We start from the raw sequence: 17,072 nt of genomic DNA, 5'->3' as shown, positions 1-17,072 counted from the left end.
GTACCTAATTAGTTATTATTCACTTAGAAGGTTAATAATATGTTGACTAATAATTATAATTTAAACAGCATATGTTTTAAGAGAGGTAAAAACTCTGAAATTATTCTAATGTAGCAAGTGTCCTGTCAACTAATTCCTTGGGCGATGATTCATTTGCCATTATGTCTTAAGAAGGTTATATCTTCAGTCTACACGGCAAAGGTGAAAGATAGCAGTGTTTTAAATATTTCTTTCCAAGTAGAAAATTATGAGCTAGTTACCTGTTGGTTATAAAAGGACATAAAAATAAGTTCATGTAGAAATATTGCATTGGTACATATTTGTTCATCCCTTTGTATAGAAGTAAAGACTTAAGTAACTAATGTAGCAAAATCAAATAATTTATATATTTAAGACTTTGTTCAAAGAAGAATTCTTTGTTATCTATAAGCTACAAAGCCATATATAATTGTTAATTATAATTAACATATTAATTACTTAATCGCTAAAACTTACTGTTTTGGTGACCACTGTGTTAACCAGCGTTGTAGCAGACTTGTTCTTTGGTCGTCTTCTAGGTCTAGGATCAATAAGACTGCAGCCCATGGGCCCAACCATCTGTGCTGGTGTGGCCCACGAGCTAGCTAAGACTTTTTACATTTTCAGATGGTTGGGGGAAAGCAAAAGGAAAATATTCTGTGATTTGAGAAAATTACATAAAATTCAACTGTCACATTCCATAAATAAAGTTTCATGGAACACAACCACTCTCATTCATTTATATATTATCTATGGCTGCTTTTGAACTACAACAGCAAAGCTGAAGAGTTACAACAAATTATTTGGTCATCAAAACCTAAGGTATTTACTGTGTGGCCCTTTATAGAAAACATCTGGCAAACACTGTTCTAATTGTTGAAATCCTTAGCCAACAAAGATGGCAATTTTTTATCACTTAATCTAATACGTGAATAGGGATAAGCTTTGGAAAGGGTGGGTAAAAAGCTGTGGTGTGCTGTGGTGTGTGTGGAAATTTAAAGATTGAGGGAACGGAGAATGGTAAAGTTTGGTAAAGTTTTGGAATGTGTTGAGACTGAGACTAGGAGATGAACAGGCATAGAAAATAATTATTCAGAACTGTTGATGACTTGGGCTCCCAGTTAGGTTACTTGGGGAAACCTTAAATCTGAATTGGGCAATGGCTTAAACCTCATGCCAGCTAGGAAGTTGGAGGAGCCACTTAAGAAAAAAAAATCTGGATTATGTTGATCTAGAAATTTGAACAGCTCATCACGACTGAGTCCCGTAGAGGGGCAACATATTTAGATACTGAGGCTCCTGTCATTGTTACCTCCTTAAATACAATACATTATCTAGGAGCTTGTCTCAAATTGCAACATACATAGGACATGTGAGTAGCAGAGGGAAAGGACATTAATATTTTCTGAACTGTTTATCAAATTCTGGGCACTATGGTAGTGGTTGATGTGTGTTACCTCATTTAATCTCCATATTAAACTTTTTTTAAATTACAATAAAATATACATAGCATAAAATTTACATTTAAATCATTTTTGAGTGTGCAGTTTAGTGTACATTTACATTAAGTACATTTATATTATGTAAGCATCACCTTTATTCAGCTGTAGGTCTTTGTCATGGTCCCAAACTGAACCTTTATGCCCATTAAACAATAACCACATTTCCTTCCACTCTCTAGTCCCTGGTAACCACTCCAGTATTTTCCCCCTCATTTACAGGAAATGTGTTTCAAGACCCTATACATACAAAATACCTATAATAAAGTTTAATTTATAAATTAGGTGCAGTAAGAGATTAACAGTGAAATAGTATAATTACAACAAAATACTATAATAAAAGTTACATAAATGTGGTCTCTCTTATTAAGAACTTTCTTCTTTTCACTTTTTAAAGGAAGCACTTGATGGCTTCTCTTTGGCATATCTGAGTTGCCAGCATTACTACTTTTGCACTTTGGGGCCATTAATATGTAAAATAAGGGTGACTTCAACGGAAGCACTGGAATACCACCACAAGGGGTGATCCGAACCCTGAGAAGGTTTCCAGTGACTCACAGGCATGTAGCATATACAGTGTGGCGTCACTGGACAAAGGGATAATTTGTCTTAGGTGCGATTGGGCAGGATGGCAGGAGATTTCCTCACACTACTCAAAACAGCACCAGGTTTAAAATTCGTGAATTGTTTATTTTGAATTTTCCATTTAATGTTTTCAAACTGCAGGTAGCTGAAACTGTAGAAAGGAAAACTGTAAGGGGGCTACTGTATTCTGCTTTTTGTCTCTTTCAATTTATCCATAATAACCTTTGAGGTGAAGTGAGTTTCAGTTTATCAATGAAACCGAGAGGCTCAGGTTAAGTAACTTACTCAAAGTGCCGTAACACATGAATGAGAAATAGACTGTGAATGCAGATCTGTCCCCCTGCAGAGCTAATTATTTTTCTGCTATACTGACCTTGCTGGCAGTTGTCAGATGAGGAGCCTGCTTTTGGTTAGTTGACTCTCATGTGATAGACCAGTGTATTTATTTTCTACTGCAGCATAACAGATCACCCCCAAACTTAACACAGTAGTAAGCGTTCATTATCTCGTACTGTAACTGTGAGTCAAGAATCCAGAAGTTGCTTAGCTGGGTGATTTTGGCCGAGAATCTCTCATAAGGTTGCATCTGAAGATTTAACTGGGGCCACTTCCAAAGTGGCTCATTCATGTGCCTAGTTATTGACAGGGAGGCCCTGACTTGTCACAAGAATCTCTTCATATGGCTGTTTATGTGTCCTCATGATACAGCAGCTGGTTTCCTCCAAAGCTAATGATTCAAGAGACTGTAAAGTGGGAACTACAGTGTCAGCCTCAGAAATCATGTGTCATTTCATAATACCCTTAAAGGTTGCACAGTGCATCTCTATTCAGTATGGCAAGTGTGTATTCAAGGGTGTGAATTGAAGCAAGAATAATTGGGGGCCTTCTCAGAGCCTGACTGCCACATACATATATTCATAATTACTCTGAAAGCAGTTTAAAGTGTAGAACTCTGGAGTATAGTGAACAAGTCAGAACTAGGGAAATAGTTTTGGAAGTAATAAAGTTAATTACTGAATCCAGTGTTATGGGTACTGATCCCTTTGAAAGAATAAATACAGGGGTGGGCAAAAGTATGTTTACAGTTGTAATGCAGATAAATAATACAATAATTAATAAATATTAATACAGTAATAAACTTTTATGTACTAACAACTATAAACCTACATTTGCCCACCTCCGTATAGAAAGGTTTTCTTGCTCTTTATGTACCTGTTCAGTTCACATCTTTTGCAGAAGATTTAACAAATTTGTTTGAGGACATGTATGTGTCAACCTCAAACATTTTTCAGGATAGTTCCACGTCATGTCTTCATTGATGGCTTTATTCTCGGCTTCGTTTGAGAATTAGGGCTAAGATAGTTGGTTGACTCTCTGATGTTTTCACAGACCTTCTGTTACTATGGATGATCTGAAGAACCTTTTCACTGAAGCTGGATGTACAGTGAAGGCTTTTAAATTCTTTCAGTAAGTCCTTCCTTTTAAGAAGTAAATTACCCTTGTTTAATGTGGTATGCAAATTTTAAGGTAGTTCGATGGAAGTCTTCTAGGGTTGGGGAGAAGGTTTATAGGCAAAATTAATTCTATACACTTTTTATATTTCTTATCCCATTTTCAGGAAGGATCGCAAAATGGCCCTTATTCAGCTGGGATCTGTAGAAGAAGCGATCCAGGCCCTCATTGAGCTTCATAACCATGACCTTGGAGAAAATCACCACCTCAGAGTTTCCTTCTCAAAATCTACAATTTGACTTTTTGTGAATTTTTCTCCTAAGACTGGACCATAATTTCAGTAAAATGTTCAGACATAGACTGAAGCAGCTCTAGACCAATTCTGCCTCTTTTACACAAATGATTTTTTCTGAGTTTGCTATTTAAGTATATTAAGGGATGATCTCCTCCCACCCCCCGCTAATATGTGATCAAAAGTGTGTTTTTCCTTTATACCATAGTTTCTATGAATATGATCTTCAGGAAAAAAAGACATTTTTCAGTAATTTTATTCCCCATATTAACTTGGATTTCAAGAGGACAGACTCTCTTTTAGTTTGGGTCCAGATCAGCCATATACATTTCTAAATTCCTTTGTACTTCAAAAAAATTTAAGCATACCAACTTTTTAAAATTACTTCATTTAAGTAATATCAGTTTCTTACAACCAAGTTTTTAACTTTATGATTCAGAATTAGGTTCACTTATAAATTATTTCACATATAGTGATAGTCATACATAAATTGGGTTGTATTGGAAGATTTATAAACTTCCGTATTTTCTTTCAATGGTTTGTTTCACTGTAAGACACTCCTTTGAATATTGCATATCTTTTAACTTTTTAAGATTGTTTGGAGAAATGAAGTGTCTCAGCTGTCCCCAAGGAAATTTCAGCCGGGATCATTAAGGTGTCAGAATAATTAATAATTTTATTAGGAAAAATCATGTTTTAAATTTCAAAATAACACATTTGCTGAGTAATATGATCTTAGAAAATTTTGAAAATAGTTCTACTTATAAACTACTTTTTTATAATTGTTTTCAGAAAAAAGTTTACAGTCTTAAGGAAAATAATTCAGGTCTATCATATGGTTTGACAGATTTTTAGAAGTTATTTTTGGTAAGGTCTTCTTTTAGAAATAAATTTATCTCAAGGGTTTTTTGTACCACTATAATCTGTAATACTTATTCAGAATTACTGTGTATTACTTAATTTCTTATTATGTGCCTTATTATGTGCTTATGATACAATAGGTTAGAGTTTTATCTAAGTATCTGGAAAGCTATATTGTGGGCTTGGTGAGTGTCTTTTTTTTTTTCCCCTGTTTTGGTAAGGATTTTAAAGGGTTTTCTTTCGTTGCTATTTTAAGTGGTTTTCAATAAGTAATAGTTTTAATTCAAATTTATGGTGCTTTGGTGCAGAGATGGGGTGGGGAAGGGTAAATGGTTTGGAAAATAACTCAGTGCACACCCGTAGGCCTCTTCACACCGTGACCAATAGCAGTCACTGCCGGTATGGCATACCGATTTGGACCTATGAAAGGCAATGTCAGTTTCTGGATCTTGTCTAATCTTTATCATTCATCATATTTTGTCTCAGGATTACTTGGTTTTTCTCAGTACTCAAGCAAGAACTTGCTTCTCTTTGTTAACGTAACTTTATTACTGAGTGCCCACATATATGGAGTACGACAGAGAGGGTTCTTTCTCATTCTCTGTCCTGTTTTCTTTTTGGTTGATGTAAGAGTACATTTTAATTGTTGCTTCAGTAATTGTATAGTGTAAAATTGTTTCTTCTTAATGAGAAACTTTGCTTTTGTTAATTACTCCTTCAGTGCTTGATCAGGTTTTTGAAAAGCAGGAATTGTCAAAATGGACATTTTTGTCCACCACTTTTACACTTTTCTGATTCTCAGAGTGGCTCATCTCACCTTTAAAATGAATATCTCAATCTCTGTGCTATATTCCAGCCATTAATTTGAACACAGGAAAGTTTCTGCAAAAGAAATTTTACAAAATATCAGAGATGACAGAGATACTATAGGTTGTTTAAAAGCAGAATTCATGCTACACACTGAGCAACAGTAGGTTGGTAGAATAGGAAGGAGGACACTAAATTGAGAGCTTTTGGGTTGATCAGTATAGCATTGGCTGAATAGATAGGTATAATCATTTAACAAGTTTTTAAGTTCTCATTTATAAGATATATTTTTAGTGAAACACTGAGTAAGGGGGGGAGGGGAAAACTTCTTTGAGAAATCTCCCAAAGTTTGCTTCTTTTTTCCTTTCATATAGGCACTTAAAATTTTCAGTGGCATGTTAAATTGGATTAGTTCATTTGCTTTGAGTTAAGAATTACTGTGTAATTTAAAGTCATGATTCTCATAACATTCAATGTGTAAGCATAGCAAAAGTGTAGCAGAGGGGAGATCACAATGGTGTTGAATGTAATTTTGAAATAGGGCATGGCCTTTAAATCTGAGAGAGAACATTTGAATCCTTTTCAGGGATTTGTGTATGTGTGTATAGGTAAGTATGTATATATATATACACATACACTCTTCTGATGTTGTACATACATATACACATTACATACCTTTTAATTTATTGACAAAGAAAATCAAGTTAAGATTTGGAAAAGTGAAGTATTCTTATTTAAAAGAGTGTGTTTGAAACCATCAATTTGTGTCTAAAATTAGCTGTAGCACATAAATGTTGTCCCTACTGGGCTATTTGTTGTTTGAATTCTAGAAGTCTACAGTATTTGTGTTGGCATAGTTTCTGTAAAAAAAAAAGATTTTAAAATATCAGGGTAGTGGAAAAATTAGATCTTTGTACTTGTTTTTGGCATGCGTTTATTAGATATCTTCTAAGCCATGTTTTGGCTGTTGAGCTGACATAGTATAATCTTTTTAAAGCTTGCTTACTTTATTTTAAGGAGTATTGTCGTATCACTTTTGGAAGTGTCTTCACTTTTACACAAAGTATATGTATTCAGGACTTTAAAAAAATAGCAGTACATGTTTTAACAGTAGCAGTTTATGCCAAAAAGTCTTTTTTAGATTTAAATAACTTGCAGAGCAGTAAAATGTGTTTTGTGTGAGATACAAATAGAAAAATGACCCACTATCTTAATTGATAACTGAAGAGTATCCAAGTTCTACTTAATAGTTCCTACAGAATGCTGTTTAATTCTTTAAAACTAAATATTGTGATCATTTATTTGTAGAGCAATGTTTCTGATTTTTTTTTCCTTGTTTTTGAAAGATGCAGATCTCACAGTTTTTAGAGACATATTTCTTTCTGCCTGGCTAATTTATGGGAGCAGGGCAATGCCTCCTTTGTCTCTGTCTACAATAGTAACCATAGGCTGTGCATCAGTTGGTTAGAAGTAATGCTCATGAACGCCTCTGCTCAGTTTCATGTAAACTTTCCGAAGCTTCCATGTCCTTAGGCAGCAAAGTTTTTATGTACATTAAATATGTTTTCTTGAATTTCCCTTCTGTTCCACTAAATATCTTTTGTACAAAAGATGACAAGCTTAAAAGTGTGTGCCCCCCACCCCAATGAGTCACTTAAAAACCCAAAGTTTGCCAAACTATTAGCCTATTTCTTAGAAAACCTAATGTGTACTGCTATTTTTAAAACCAAAAAGACAGCATGACTATACATAAAAGCATTTTTCTTAGCCTTTCCTTTGTCTTGATCTGTTAACAAGAATAAAACTGCCAGACTTTAAATATTCTACTATTGTGCTAAAGGAAATACAATTCAGATTGCACAAAACTTTTCCTTAAAAGAAAATATAACTCAGCATTCTTTTAAAAGAGCTGTGTTGTTATCTACAAGACTATTTGCAGTCTTTTTTCAGAGCAAATTCTAACAGTTTTGAATTGTTTAAAAAAGTAGAAAATTACTAAAGTCCTAGTTTCAGGGGTTTTATAGAGGAAGAAAAACTAAACGGGACCAAAGTTTATGTGCCTTCTTCAATAGTCTTAATTGACCTATTCTTCCTATTCAAGACTAAGGTAGTATCAGTGTTCTGGTTTTCAGGAAATATGTACTATGTAGTTTTAAAAGAATGTTGTCCCACAGACTATTCATACAAGCAAAGAATTGTAACTGAGTGAATGAAGTCTCAGTCACACTTTTGCCTTTATTGCCTAATATTCATTATATAGCATTGTGCAGGTCCAAGGACAGAGCTGCTCTAGGTCTTTGTGGTCATCATCTTAGTTTTTGTAACCTGAGGCATATGTTCCAGAGAACAGGGATATTTGTCTGGTCCAATGACCTTGGTGATAATAGTCATAATCAAAAGCTGCTTATGGCAGGCTTAATTCAGCACTGTAAACAGATTTTTGTTCCTGTGTTATTTTCAATTCTTGAATCTATATAATAGTTGTAATAACAGATATTTAAATAGCTATTTTTGATGTCATACTCTGGCCTTTTCCCCCCCTTACCATTATTAACCCAGATATTTAAAAATTCATCCCACATCCAGAAAGTACTAATTATAAAGATTGCTGACCAAGCAAAGTTTTGCATCAAAATGTCACCTCACTGCTCTGACCAAAGACTGACTTCTGATTTTAACTTCTATTAAGCAATTTTTCTCAAGCTCCTTTCTGAAAGAAGACCCAGTGCAAAGCGGCCTTTACTTTCTATATCCTACTGGTGAATAGACTACTTAGAGAAAACGGGAGTTTAAATGTGAACAGAATGGATTAGAATGACATGGATTTAATGGACATTTTCAGTACTGTATTTAAGGAAAAATAGCACAGCTAGGAGCCTCTGACATTGTCTTGTGTTTTACATGGTCTGTTCATAAGATTCCCTTTTTCAGTTTATAAGAATGTCCATCTAACAGAAGATGCTGTAAATATTTGTAACAACATTTTTTTAAACGAGGCCAAAAGAGAAAAGGGGGGGTTTTGGGAACAAGTTAACATATAAAGTGGTTTTATATAAAACATCGATTGCCTTGTATATTTTGATAAGCAGCAGTACAAGCTTCATTTGTAACACAGTTTGTGACATTGGGGGGAAGAAGGATTCTGTGATTGTTGGAGTGAATTGTTATAAATGCAAAGAGAAGACAAAATATTAAAAAAACATATTTTCTAAATGCGTAGTGCATGGTTAATTCAATCTTCTGTACACTACAGTATATTCCATTTTCGTTCAGTTTGTATATTTGCTGACTATTACTTGATATCTTTAATCTCTTTTCCTAACAAGTATAGCATTGTAGCATGCCTTTTAATAAATGTCATGACATCTGTACGCTCCTAAAGTTTTTCTGTGTTCTTGTCTGTACTCTGGGTTTCCCCTTGTCTTACCTGTAATCTAATGATGTCATATTTTCTTTTATTTTTCATAGCCATCCATCTAAACTTGTTTTATAGTTAAGAGAATAACAAGCACGTATTTATACAACACTAAAAACTGGAAAAACCCTAAGTCTACTAACCACTTCTTTTTAAATTAAGGAACAATTCTCATTTTGATGAGCAAACTGCTTTTCTATTTGTCCTGTAATGCAATTTTTTCTGTGGCACTCCTCCTTTAGTACAAGTACACGGTGTACTTGCTTGAGTTCTCTCTCTTTCTCTCTCTCTCTGTCTCTCTGTCTCTGTCTCTCTCTCACACACACACACACACATACACATTTGATATATGTGAAATGCCAAACAACGGTTGGAACACTTTTTCTAGTCTGATTCAGTTTTTGGCTTCCCTGTGGGATTAGTATCCATAAATTTTGAGGTAGGAGGTGTGATCTCAAACCGAGTTTGTGACCTTTTTAATTAAAGGGTAATACAGTTACCAGCTGCCTCTATATTGCTTTTCCTTAAATAAATGTTTTATTTCCGGGGTCTTTAAAGAAATATTGGATTGTAGGAGTCTAAACAGTAATTTTAATCTTTTACTCTAGGATCTTTTGGAAGAGAGGATTTATTTTTAACAGATTGGAAAACTATGTAAACACTACTGATCTTTGCTGGAACACCTGTAAAATCTCCATAAATGTGACTAGATCAATTTTAAAAAAATAAATAAAAGGTATTTTTGTCAGGGAAAGGTAAAATAACCCTATGACCAACTGAGGTTTTATAAACTTGACCATGAAATGCTTATTTATACAGCAGAGTGCTTACAACCATCATTAAGAGTCATGCAGTTTTTAGCATAAATGGATCTAAGACATCACCTAATTCAGTTACCACTTTTTAAATATAAATGACACAGAAAAGGAAGTGACTTGCCCAAGGCCACACATCAGTTAATTGCAGAGTCTGGACTAGAAACCAGGTCTTCCTGACATTGTCCACTACTCTCCATTGCACCCAGGTGGTGTGGTTTTTCCTGCCTACTGCTGTGAGTGTTATAATCTTGAAGGTCTCTCTGTACATGAAATTGGGTTGCTTGTACATACCAAAACCAACTTAAAGACAGTGCATAAGTGGTGATGTTTCTGCTGAAGGGTAAAAATGCCTACCTACTTCTGAAATTTTAAATTAGAAATGTAATTTTAAAGTTGTAAATTTGAGAAACTAAACCTAGTTACTCTTTGTCTTAGTTTGCTAGGACTGACATAACAAAGTGTTCCAGACTAGGTAGTTTAAATAACGGGAATTTATTTTCCTAACAGTTCTAGAGACTAGAAGTCCAAAATCAAGGTGTCAGCAGGGTTGAGTTCTTCTGAGGCCTCTTTCCTTGGCTTATAGATGGCCGTCTTCTCTCAGTGCCTTCACATGGCCTTTCCTCTGTATCTGGGTCCTAATGTCTTCTTGTAAGGTATTGATATACCAGTCATATTGGATTATGGCCCATTCATCTGACCTCGTTTTGCCATGATTACCTCTTTAAAGGCCCCGTCCCCAAATAGAGTCACATTCTGAGATACAGGGGTTTAGGACTCCAACAAGAATTTTGGGGGAACACGATTCAGCCCATAATATTGTTTAATAAAAATTATTCAGTTCACTAAGTATCGATTGTACCAGCAATTGATCTAGGTGCTGGGAAACCTATTAAGAGTTAATATGTTGACTTATCTTTTACAACTGTGTAATATAATGGAAATTTCAGCCTAAATCCATAATTTAAGTAGTCTTGAACTCTTGTCTTTGATACGCCCCCAATATGTATTATGAGGCCTCTAGGCAATTCTAGTCAGAATACATTTGACTTAAAGCTGTCATACAACTAGTTATGAGTATGTAGGGGCACATACCACTGAATAATTATCTACTTTTCACTCAGAAATAAGCTATGTCAGAGTAATGATCACTTCTAAGATACACCATAACTTGAACAGTGCAGGAATAAGCAAGAGAACACCATCAAACAAGCCGTGCCCGGTTTTTAATGCTCAGCATTTGTTGGTCATTGAACTGGGGTTCTGGGTTAGGAATAGTTAGAAGTGATAAATCCACTGTTTACAATTTGTGTGATTGTTTCTACATCAGTGATTTTTTTCTGTTGTCTTATTTCGACTTCTGGTGGAAATTTGTTACTGTGTTTCTATCAGAACAATTTATGCCAAACTGATAAAATTCTAAGCAATTTGTTGGAATTACTGCATTCATAAACTTGAGTTTGGATGTAAAACTCCCACATTTGCTAATATAAATGAAGTATAATTAACCAGAAAAAGTTAATGATACTCTTTCATGAAAGTTTTTATATCTATTTTCTTTTATTTCTATGTTCTAGATATAGACAGGGTAATGGGAAAATTAAGTGGTTCTGTTGGAATAAATTGCCCGCAGATTAAGCCCAAGGTTATGAAATTAATTATCTGCTCAGTCCTTGATCCTGCAGAAAACAAATGTCAGATTCTTTCAACAAGCAAAAGCTCTGGACCAGATAGCTTCACAGGTGAATTTTACCAAATATTCCAAGAAGAACGAACACTTCTTTATAAAATTCAAGAGGAGGGAAGCCTTCCAAACTCACTTTATAAGGCCAGCATGATCCTAATTCCAAAACTGGATAAAAATACTACAAAGAAAGAAAATTGTAGGCCACTATCCCTGATGAACATAGATGCTAAAGTCCTCAAGAAAATATTAATAAACCAAATACAGCAATGCATCAAAAAGATTACATACCATTATAAAGTGGGGTATATTCCAGAAATGCAAGGTTGGTACATTTGCAAATCAATAAATGTGATTCACCACATAAAATTAAGGATAAAAACCACAGGATCATATCGATAGATGTAGAAAAAGCTTTTGATAAAATTCAGCACCCATTTATGATCAAAACTCAGCAAAGTGAGAATAGAAGGAACATACCTAAACATAATAAAGGCCATATATGATAAACCCACTGTCAGCATCACACTCAATGGGCAAAAACTATAAGTGTTCCCCTTAAGATTGGAAACAAGACGGGGATTTCTGCTTTCACCTCTTATACTACATAGTGCTGAAAGTCCTAGGCACAGCAATCAGACAAGAATAGGAAATAAAAGGCATACAAATTGGAAAGGAGGAAGTAAAATTCTTTATTCGCAGGTGACATGATACTGTACATAGATAACCCCAGAGATTCCACCAAGAAACTACTAGAGCTGATAAGTAAATTCAGCATTGTAGCAGGGTACAAAATTAATATCCAGAAATCAGTTGCACTTAAAAATTTTTATTAAAAGATTTTATCGTTATTTTTAGAGGGGAAAGGAGGGAGAAAAAGAGAGAGAGAAACATCGATCAGTTGCCTCTTGCACACCCCCAGCTGGAGACCTGACTTATAACCCAGGCATGTGCTCTGCCTGGAAACTGAACCAGAAACCTTTTGGTTCACAGGATGGTGTGCAATCCACTGAGCCACACCAAGCAGGGCCAGTTGCATTTTTTTATATGCCAATAATGAATTAACAAGGAAATTAAGATAACTATCCCATTCACGACTGCTTCAAAAAGAATAAAATACCTAGAAATAAACCTAACCAAGGATGTAAAAGACCTATGCATGGAAAATTATAAGACACTAAAGAAAGAAGAAGATACAAGTGGAAGCACATAATGGTATGGTGCTTCATGGATAGGAAGAATTAACCTCATTAAAAGTCCTTACGGCCCAAAGTAATTCATAGATTCAACACAATTTCTGCATGTATCTGTCCAATTTTCCCAACACCATTTACTGAATGAACTATCTTTAGCCCACTGCATGTGCTTGCTTCCTCTGTAGAATATTAACTGACTATAAAGGTGCGGGTTTATTTCTGGGCTCTCTATTCTGTTCTGTTGATCTATGTGTCTGTTTTTATGCCAGTACCTGGCTGTTTTGATTACTGTGGCCTTGTAATATAGTTTGATATTAGGTAGCATGATCCTTCCAACTTTTTCTTCTTCCTCAGGATCACTGTTGTTATGCAGGCCTTTTGTGGTTCCATATAACTTTTTGAAATGTTTGTTATAGTTCTGTGAAATATGTCATTGGGATCTTGATAGGAATTGTGTTGAATCTATAAATTAAAAAGATTTCATTAATACAGTTGACCCTTGAACAACACAGGTTTGAACTGTGCAAATCCATTTATGTGTGAATTTGAGGATTCAAACAACTACAGGGTGGAAACGGTGTTTTTTATCGGTGGCTAGGAATCCATGGATATGGAGGGCCCATTATGCATTGTTCTATGCCATTTTATTTATATAAAGGACTTGAGCATCCCCAGATTTTGGCATCTGCAAGGGGTCCTGGAACCAATCCCTCCAGATAGCAAGGGATGACTGTGGTTAAAGTTTGGGGGGGAGCCAAAAGCTAACCCCCACATTGTTCAAGGGTCAACTCTACCTATAGTTTTGTTTTTGCAGCTATAAGCCTGATCTGGTGGGCTATTTGATGTCTAACCTCATATATATTTTCATCAGGAAAGCCAGAAAGAGCTGCCATTCCAAGAGGAAACTTTAAACAAAAGGCTTAGTGAAACTTCTTGTCATTAAGATTCTTAAATACATACTAATTCGTATAGTGTGGTGAATCCCCAGGTACCCAATACCCGACTGCAGCTAGGGGCTAATCTTGTTTTATCTATTCTTCCTCACTCCCTAGATTATTTTGAAACAGTCGTATTATTTTGAAATACCAGTCGTATAATTTCATCTACAAATGTCTGTATGTTTAAATTTATACAATGCAATTGTTGATGAAGTCTCTAAAGTCTTTCCATCTTTTTTTCCCCCTTGCAACTTTTTATTGAAGAAACTGAGCTCTTTGCTCTATAAAAATTCCCAACGGTCTGGATTTCACTGCTTATGCCCCATGATAATTACTACTTTAATATGCCTCCCCACCTCAAGTTTTCTGATAATGGGAGCTGCTTCTTTCCTTACCTTCTTCCCTCTATTCCTTTTGCATGTGTTGTTTGGATTACTTTTACATAACAAGAGAAACTTCTCCACATCCACTTATTTGGTTACTCTGAGGCACAGTCTCTATTGGACAAACAAGATAAATTCTTGATTCTTTCCCTTTATTTGCCTGTTTTCAAAATTATTTTATTTTCTATCCTCCAAAAATTAGTTTACCTTTTTTTTAAACCTGTGTTTATATGGAAAATTACAGACATTTGTTAAAGTAGAAGGACTGGTATAATGTAACTTGATGTTGCTGTCACCTACTTTATACAATTCATACTGTGTTTAATCTTCTGTAACCCTGCTCATTGTCCCGTTCTACCCAGGAGACTACTAATGAATTAAGATCATTCATCTTATACAGTAGTTTTCAGACTGATTGGTCAAAAGTTGTTAATGATATTTGTAAATCTCTACCTAACTGGTAATTATAGTCACTTCTTAATTGCTATTTTCTCTTCAGTTATCTTGCCAGAAGTATTTTCAAAATACTTTTCACTTATTTTGATCCCCCAAATAAGTTTGTATTTTAGTTTGTTAATGTTTTATTTTTTATACTATCTTTGATTTCATTTTGTGGTTCTTTTGCAAAAGGATATGTTAATCATAGGTATCCACTTTGATTGCCTTGTTTAGCCTTAAGATTTCCACTGCATATCTATCCCTTAGAACAAAAATAATAAACAGGGGCTTGAGAGCAAAGTAAAGCTCTTCATTTAGATAGGAATAAAAACTTAAAAATAAACCAAAACTAGGTTTAGGACTGTCCCAGTGATTCTCTTACCCCCACACCTTATTGCTGTGCTTCAGTGTAGGCTGATTTGATAGTCAAATATGTTTGCTTGAGAGCCCCAGTTGTCAAAGTTGTCACCATGCCGTCAAGGAACATAATAAAAGTGTAAAGCACTGGTATGTCCTTTCTTGCATTATGGTGCTGCTTTACAAACTTATTTTTAAACACCTCTCAATATGGTCCAAGAACAATGGCTATCAGCCCCAGATTTTCCATAACAGGCATATTATCTTTGTATTTTCAGATCATGCTTCTACTGTTTTTTAAAGCTATAGAATTACCTGTTGGTGTCTGCGACACCTTGTGATTAATCTACTCTAAGGTCTCACAAAGACATAAAGACTAGAGATCACAGTGTTCTGACGATTATCCCTGTTCACTAAGTAGCAGTCTTTCCTTGAGAAATAAAGCACTCAGACCTGGCTGGTGTAGCTCAGTGAATTGAGCACTGGCCTGTGAACCAAAGGGTTGCTGGTTTGATTCCCAGTCAGGGCACATGTCTGGGTTGCAAGCCAGGTCCCCAGTTGGGCGTGTGTGAGAGGCATCCACACATTGATGTTTCTCTTCCTCCCTTCCCCTCTCTCTAAAAAATAAATAAGGTCTTTTTAAAAATAAAATAAAATTGTATGTTTTTTAAAAAGCACTCACGCAGAGACCAGCATACTGAGCAGCACATCATCTATTGGATAAATAAAGATTTGCCATTTCCTTGCAGCTGGCAGGAGCTTCTGGTGGAGCCAGGCCCAGTTTTTTGCCTTGGTAGTCCCCGTCCTCCACCCTGGAAGTAAAAATTCTGTTGCTTCTGGTGACTGTGGGCAGCAAACTGGTTATTATAGACCAACATCTCGCCTAAACCAAGCTGCGAGCTGATCAGAGAAGCACACAGAAGGCTGAGTGAGTACTTACAGAAGTAAATAGAGGCTCTGTCTCAACCTACAAAAACTCCTACTTTCTACTCTACTTTAGGGCTGTGGGAATTTGGTGACAAATTCCAATGGCACAACTGTATTTTAGAAAATACATTTGAGATCTCTACCCTTACTGGAACTGTTGCATCTGGCCTGTTCATTTTGAGGGTGGCCGTAACTTCTTCCACAATGCCCCCCAAAAGCATAGATTTCCTAGATACTACTGTCATCCCCAGCCCTGGCTGGTTTGGCTCAGTGGATTGAGCGTCGGCCTGCGAGCTAAGTGTCGCTGGTTCGATCTTCCAGTCAGGGCACATCAGAGAAGGAAAACTCTGATTCCAAAAAAACCTCCGCTGCCTTGCGGCATACCTCTTCAGGGGAAAGGCTAGGGGAGTAAACCCCGACAGAAAATCCGGAGCCGGAGTCCCTAAGGCGGTTTGACGTTGTAGTCAACATCGGCAACTCCTGCGGCGCACCTGAAGCCAAGCTGTATTGACTCCGTCTTTCCCTTGGACCCTTCAGCTGCGAAGAGAGGGGGGGTCTGCTGCATGGGCAACAGCAGACCCTCCATATCACCCTGCCCAGGCTCTGTAGCTTCAGCTTCACTGGAGAGGACACTCCAGCGTCATCGTAAGATGTCGATTCAACACGGGAGGAGACAGATACCGTGTCACTCCCGAGTCGGACTGCACAGCCATTCTCGGCGGTGCAGATAGACACTTAAGAAGCTACACCATCGTCTCTTGAGACGGACGGCTGCCGACGACGACGACTGTCATCCCCAAAGAAGCTAAATATTCCCTTGTACAATGTATTAGTTTTCTAGAGCGGCCATAACAAAGCACCACAAACTGGATGGTTAAACAACAGAAGTTTATTTCCTCCAAGTTCTGGAAGCTGGATGTCCAAGATCAAGGTGTCGGTAGCTTTGGTTTCTTCTCCCCTTGATTTGCAGATAGGTGCCTTCTGAATCCTCACATGGTCTTGGGGTGTGTGTGTGTGTGTCTTAATCACTTTTTATAAGGACCCCAATCATATTGGATTAGGGCCCATCCATCTGACCTCATTTTACTTTGACTATCTCTTTGAAGGTCCTCTCTCCAAATATAGAAAACGAATTATCCCTCCAACTAAGCCAGGAATTTGAATTAAGAAGGGTGTTGCTAGCACAATAGAGCCTCTCTTCCCAGACAGCGATTCTTTATCTCTTTACCAGTGTCTTCATTCTCAGCACAATCTTTTTTCCTTTAGAGCAGTTTTTCTCAACTCTTCTTTATTGTCCTCCAGCTACAAATCTCCTCTTTATTCTCCTTCACTTACAAATCTCATGGCTCCTGCGTTGGGGTCTTTAGAAGGTTTATAATAATCTAAACATCGTGGCTAAAAACAA

The 17,072-nt window shown here is 36.2% G+C and overlaps 1 protein-coding gene across 3 annotated transcripts in view; it reads left to right on the top strand.

The window, feature by feature from the left end:
• Positions 1-7,087, top strand: part of PTBP3 (polypyrimidine tract binding protein 3) — a 103,764-nt gene extending 96,677 nt beyond the window's left edge. For all 3 annotated transcript variants that reach the window (XM_090274568.1, XM_090274567.1, XM_090274569.1), the window contains 2 exons: positions 3,492-3,569; positions 3,721-7,087. In XM_090274568.1, the coding sequence (XP_090130694.1) occupies positions 3,492-3,569; positions 3,721-3,853 (211 nt within the window). In that variant the 3' untranslated portion in view covers positions 3,854-7,087. The remainder of the gene's footprint in view (positions 1-3,491; positions 3,570-3,720) is intronic.
• Positions 7,088-17,072: the final 9,985 nt, after the last annotated feature.

The sequence above is a fragment of the Furipterus horrens genome, unplaced genomic scaffold (genome assembly GCF_987537825.1).
Source record: "Furipterus horrens unplaced genomic scaffold, mFurHor1.1.pri manual_scaffold_4, whole genome shotgun sequence".
NCBI lineage: Eukaryota > Metazoa > Chordata > Mammalia > Chiroptera > Furipteridae > Furipterus > Furipterus horrens.
Note: the sequence above shows the minus strand (reverse complement) of the source record. Positions and strands in the feature narration are given on the sequence as shown.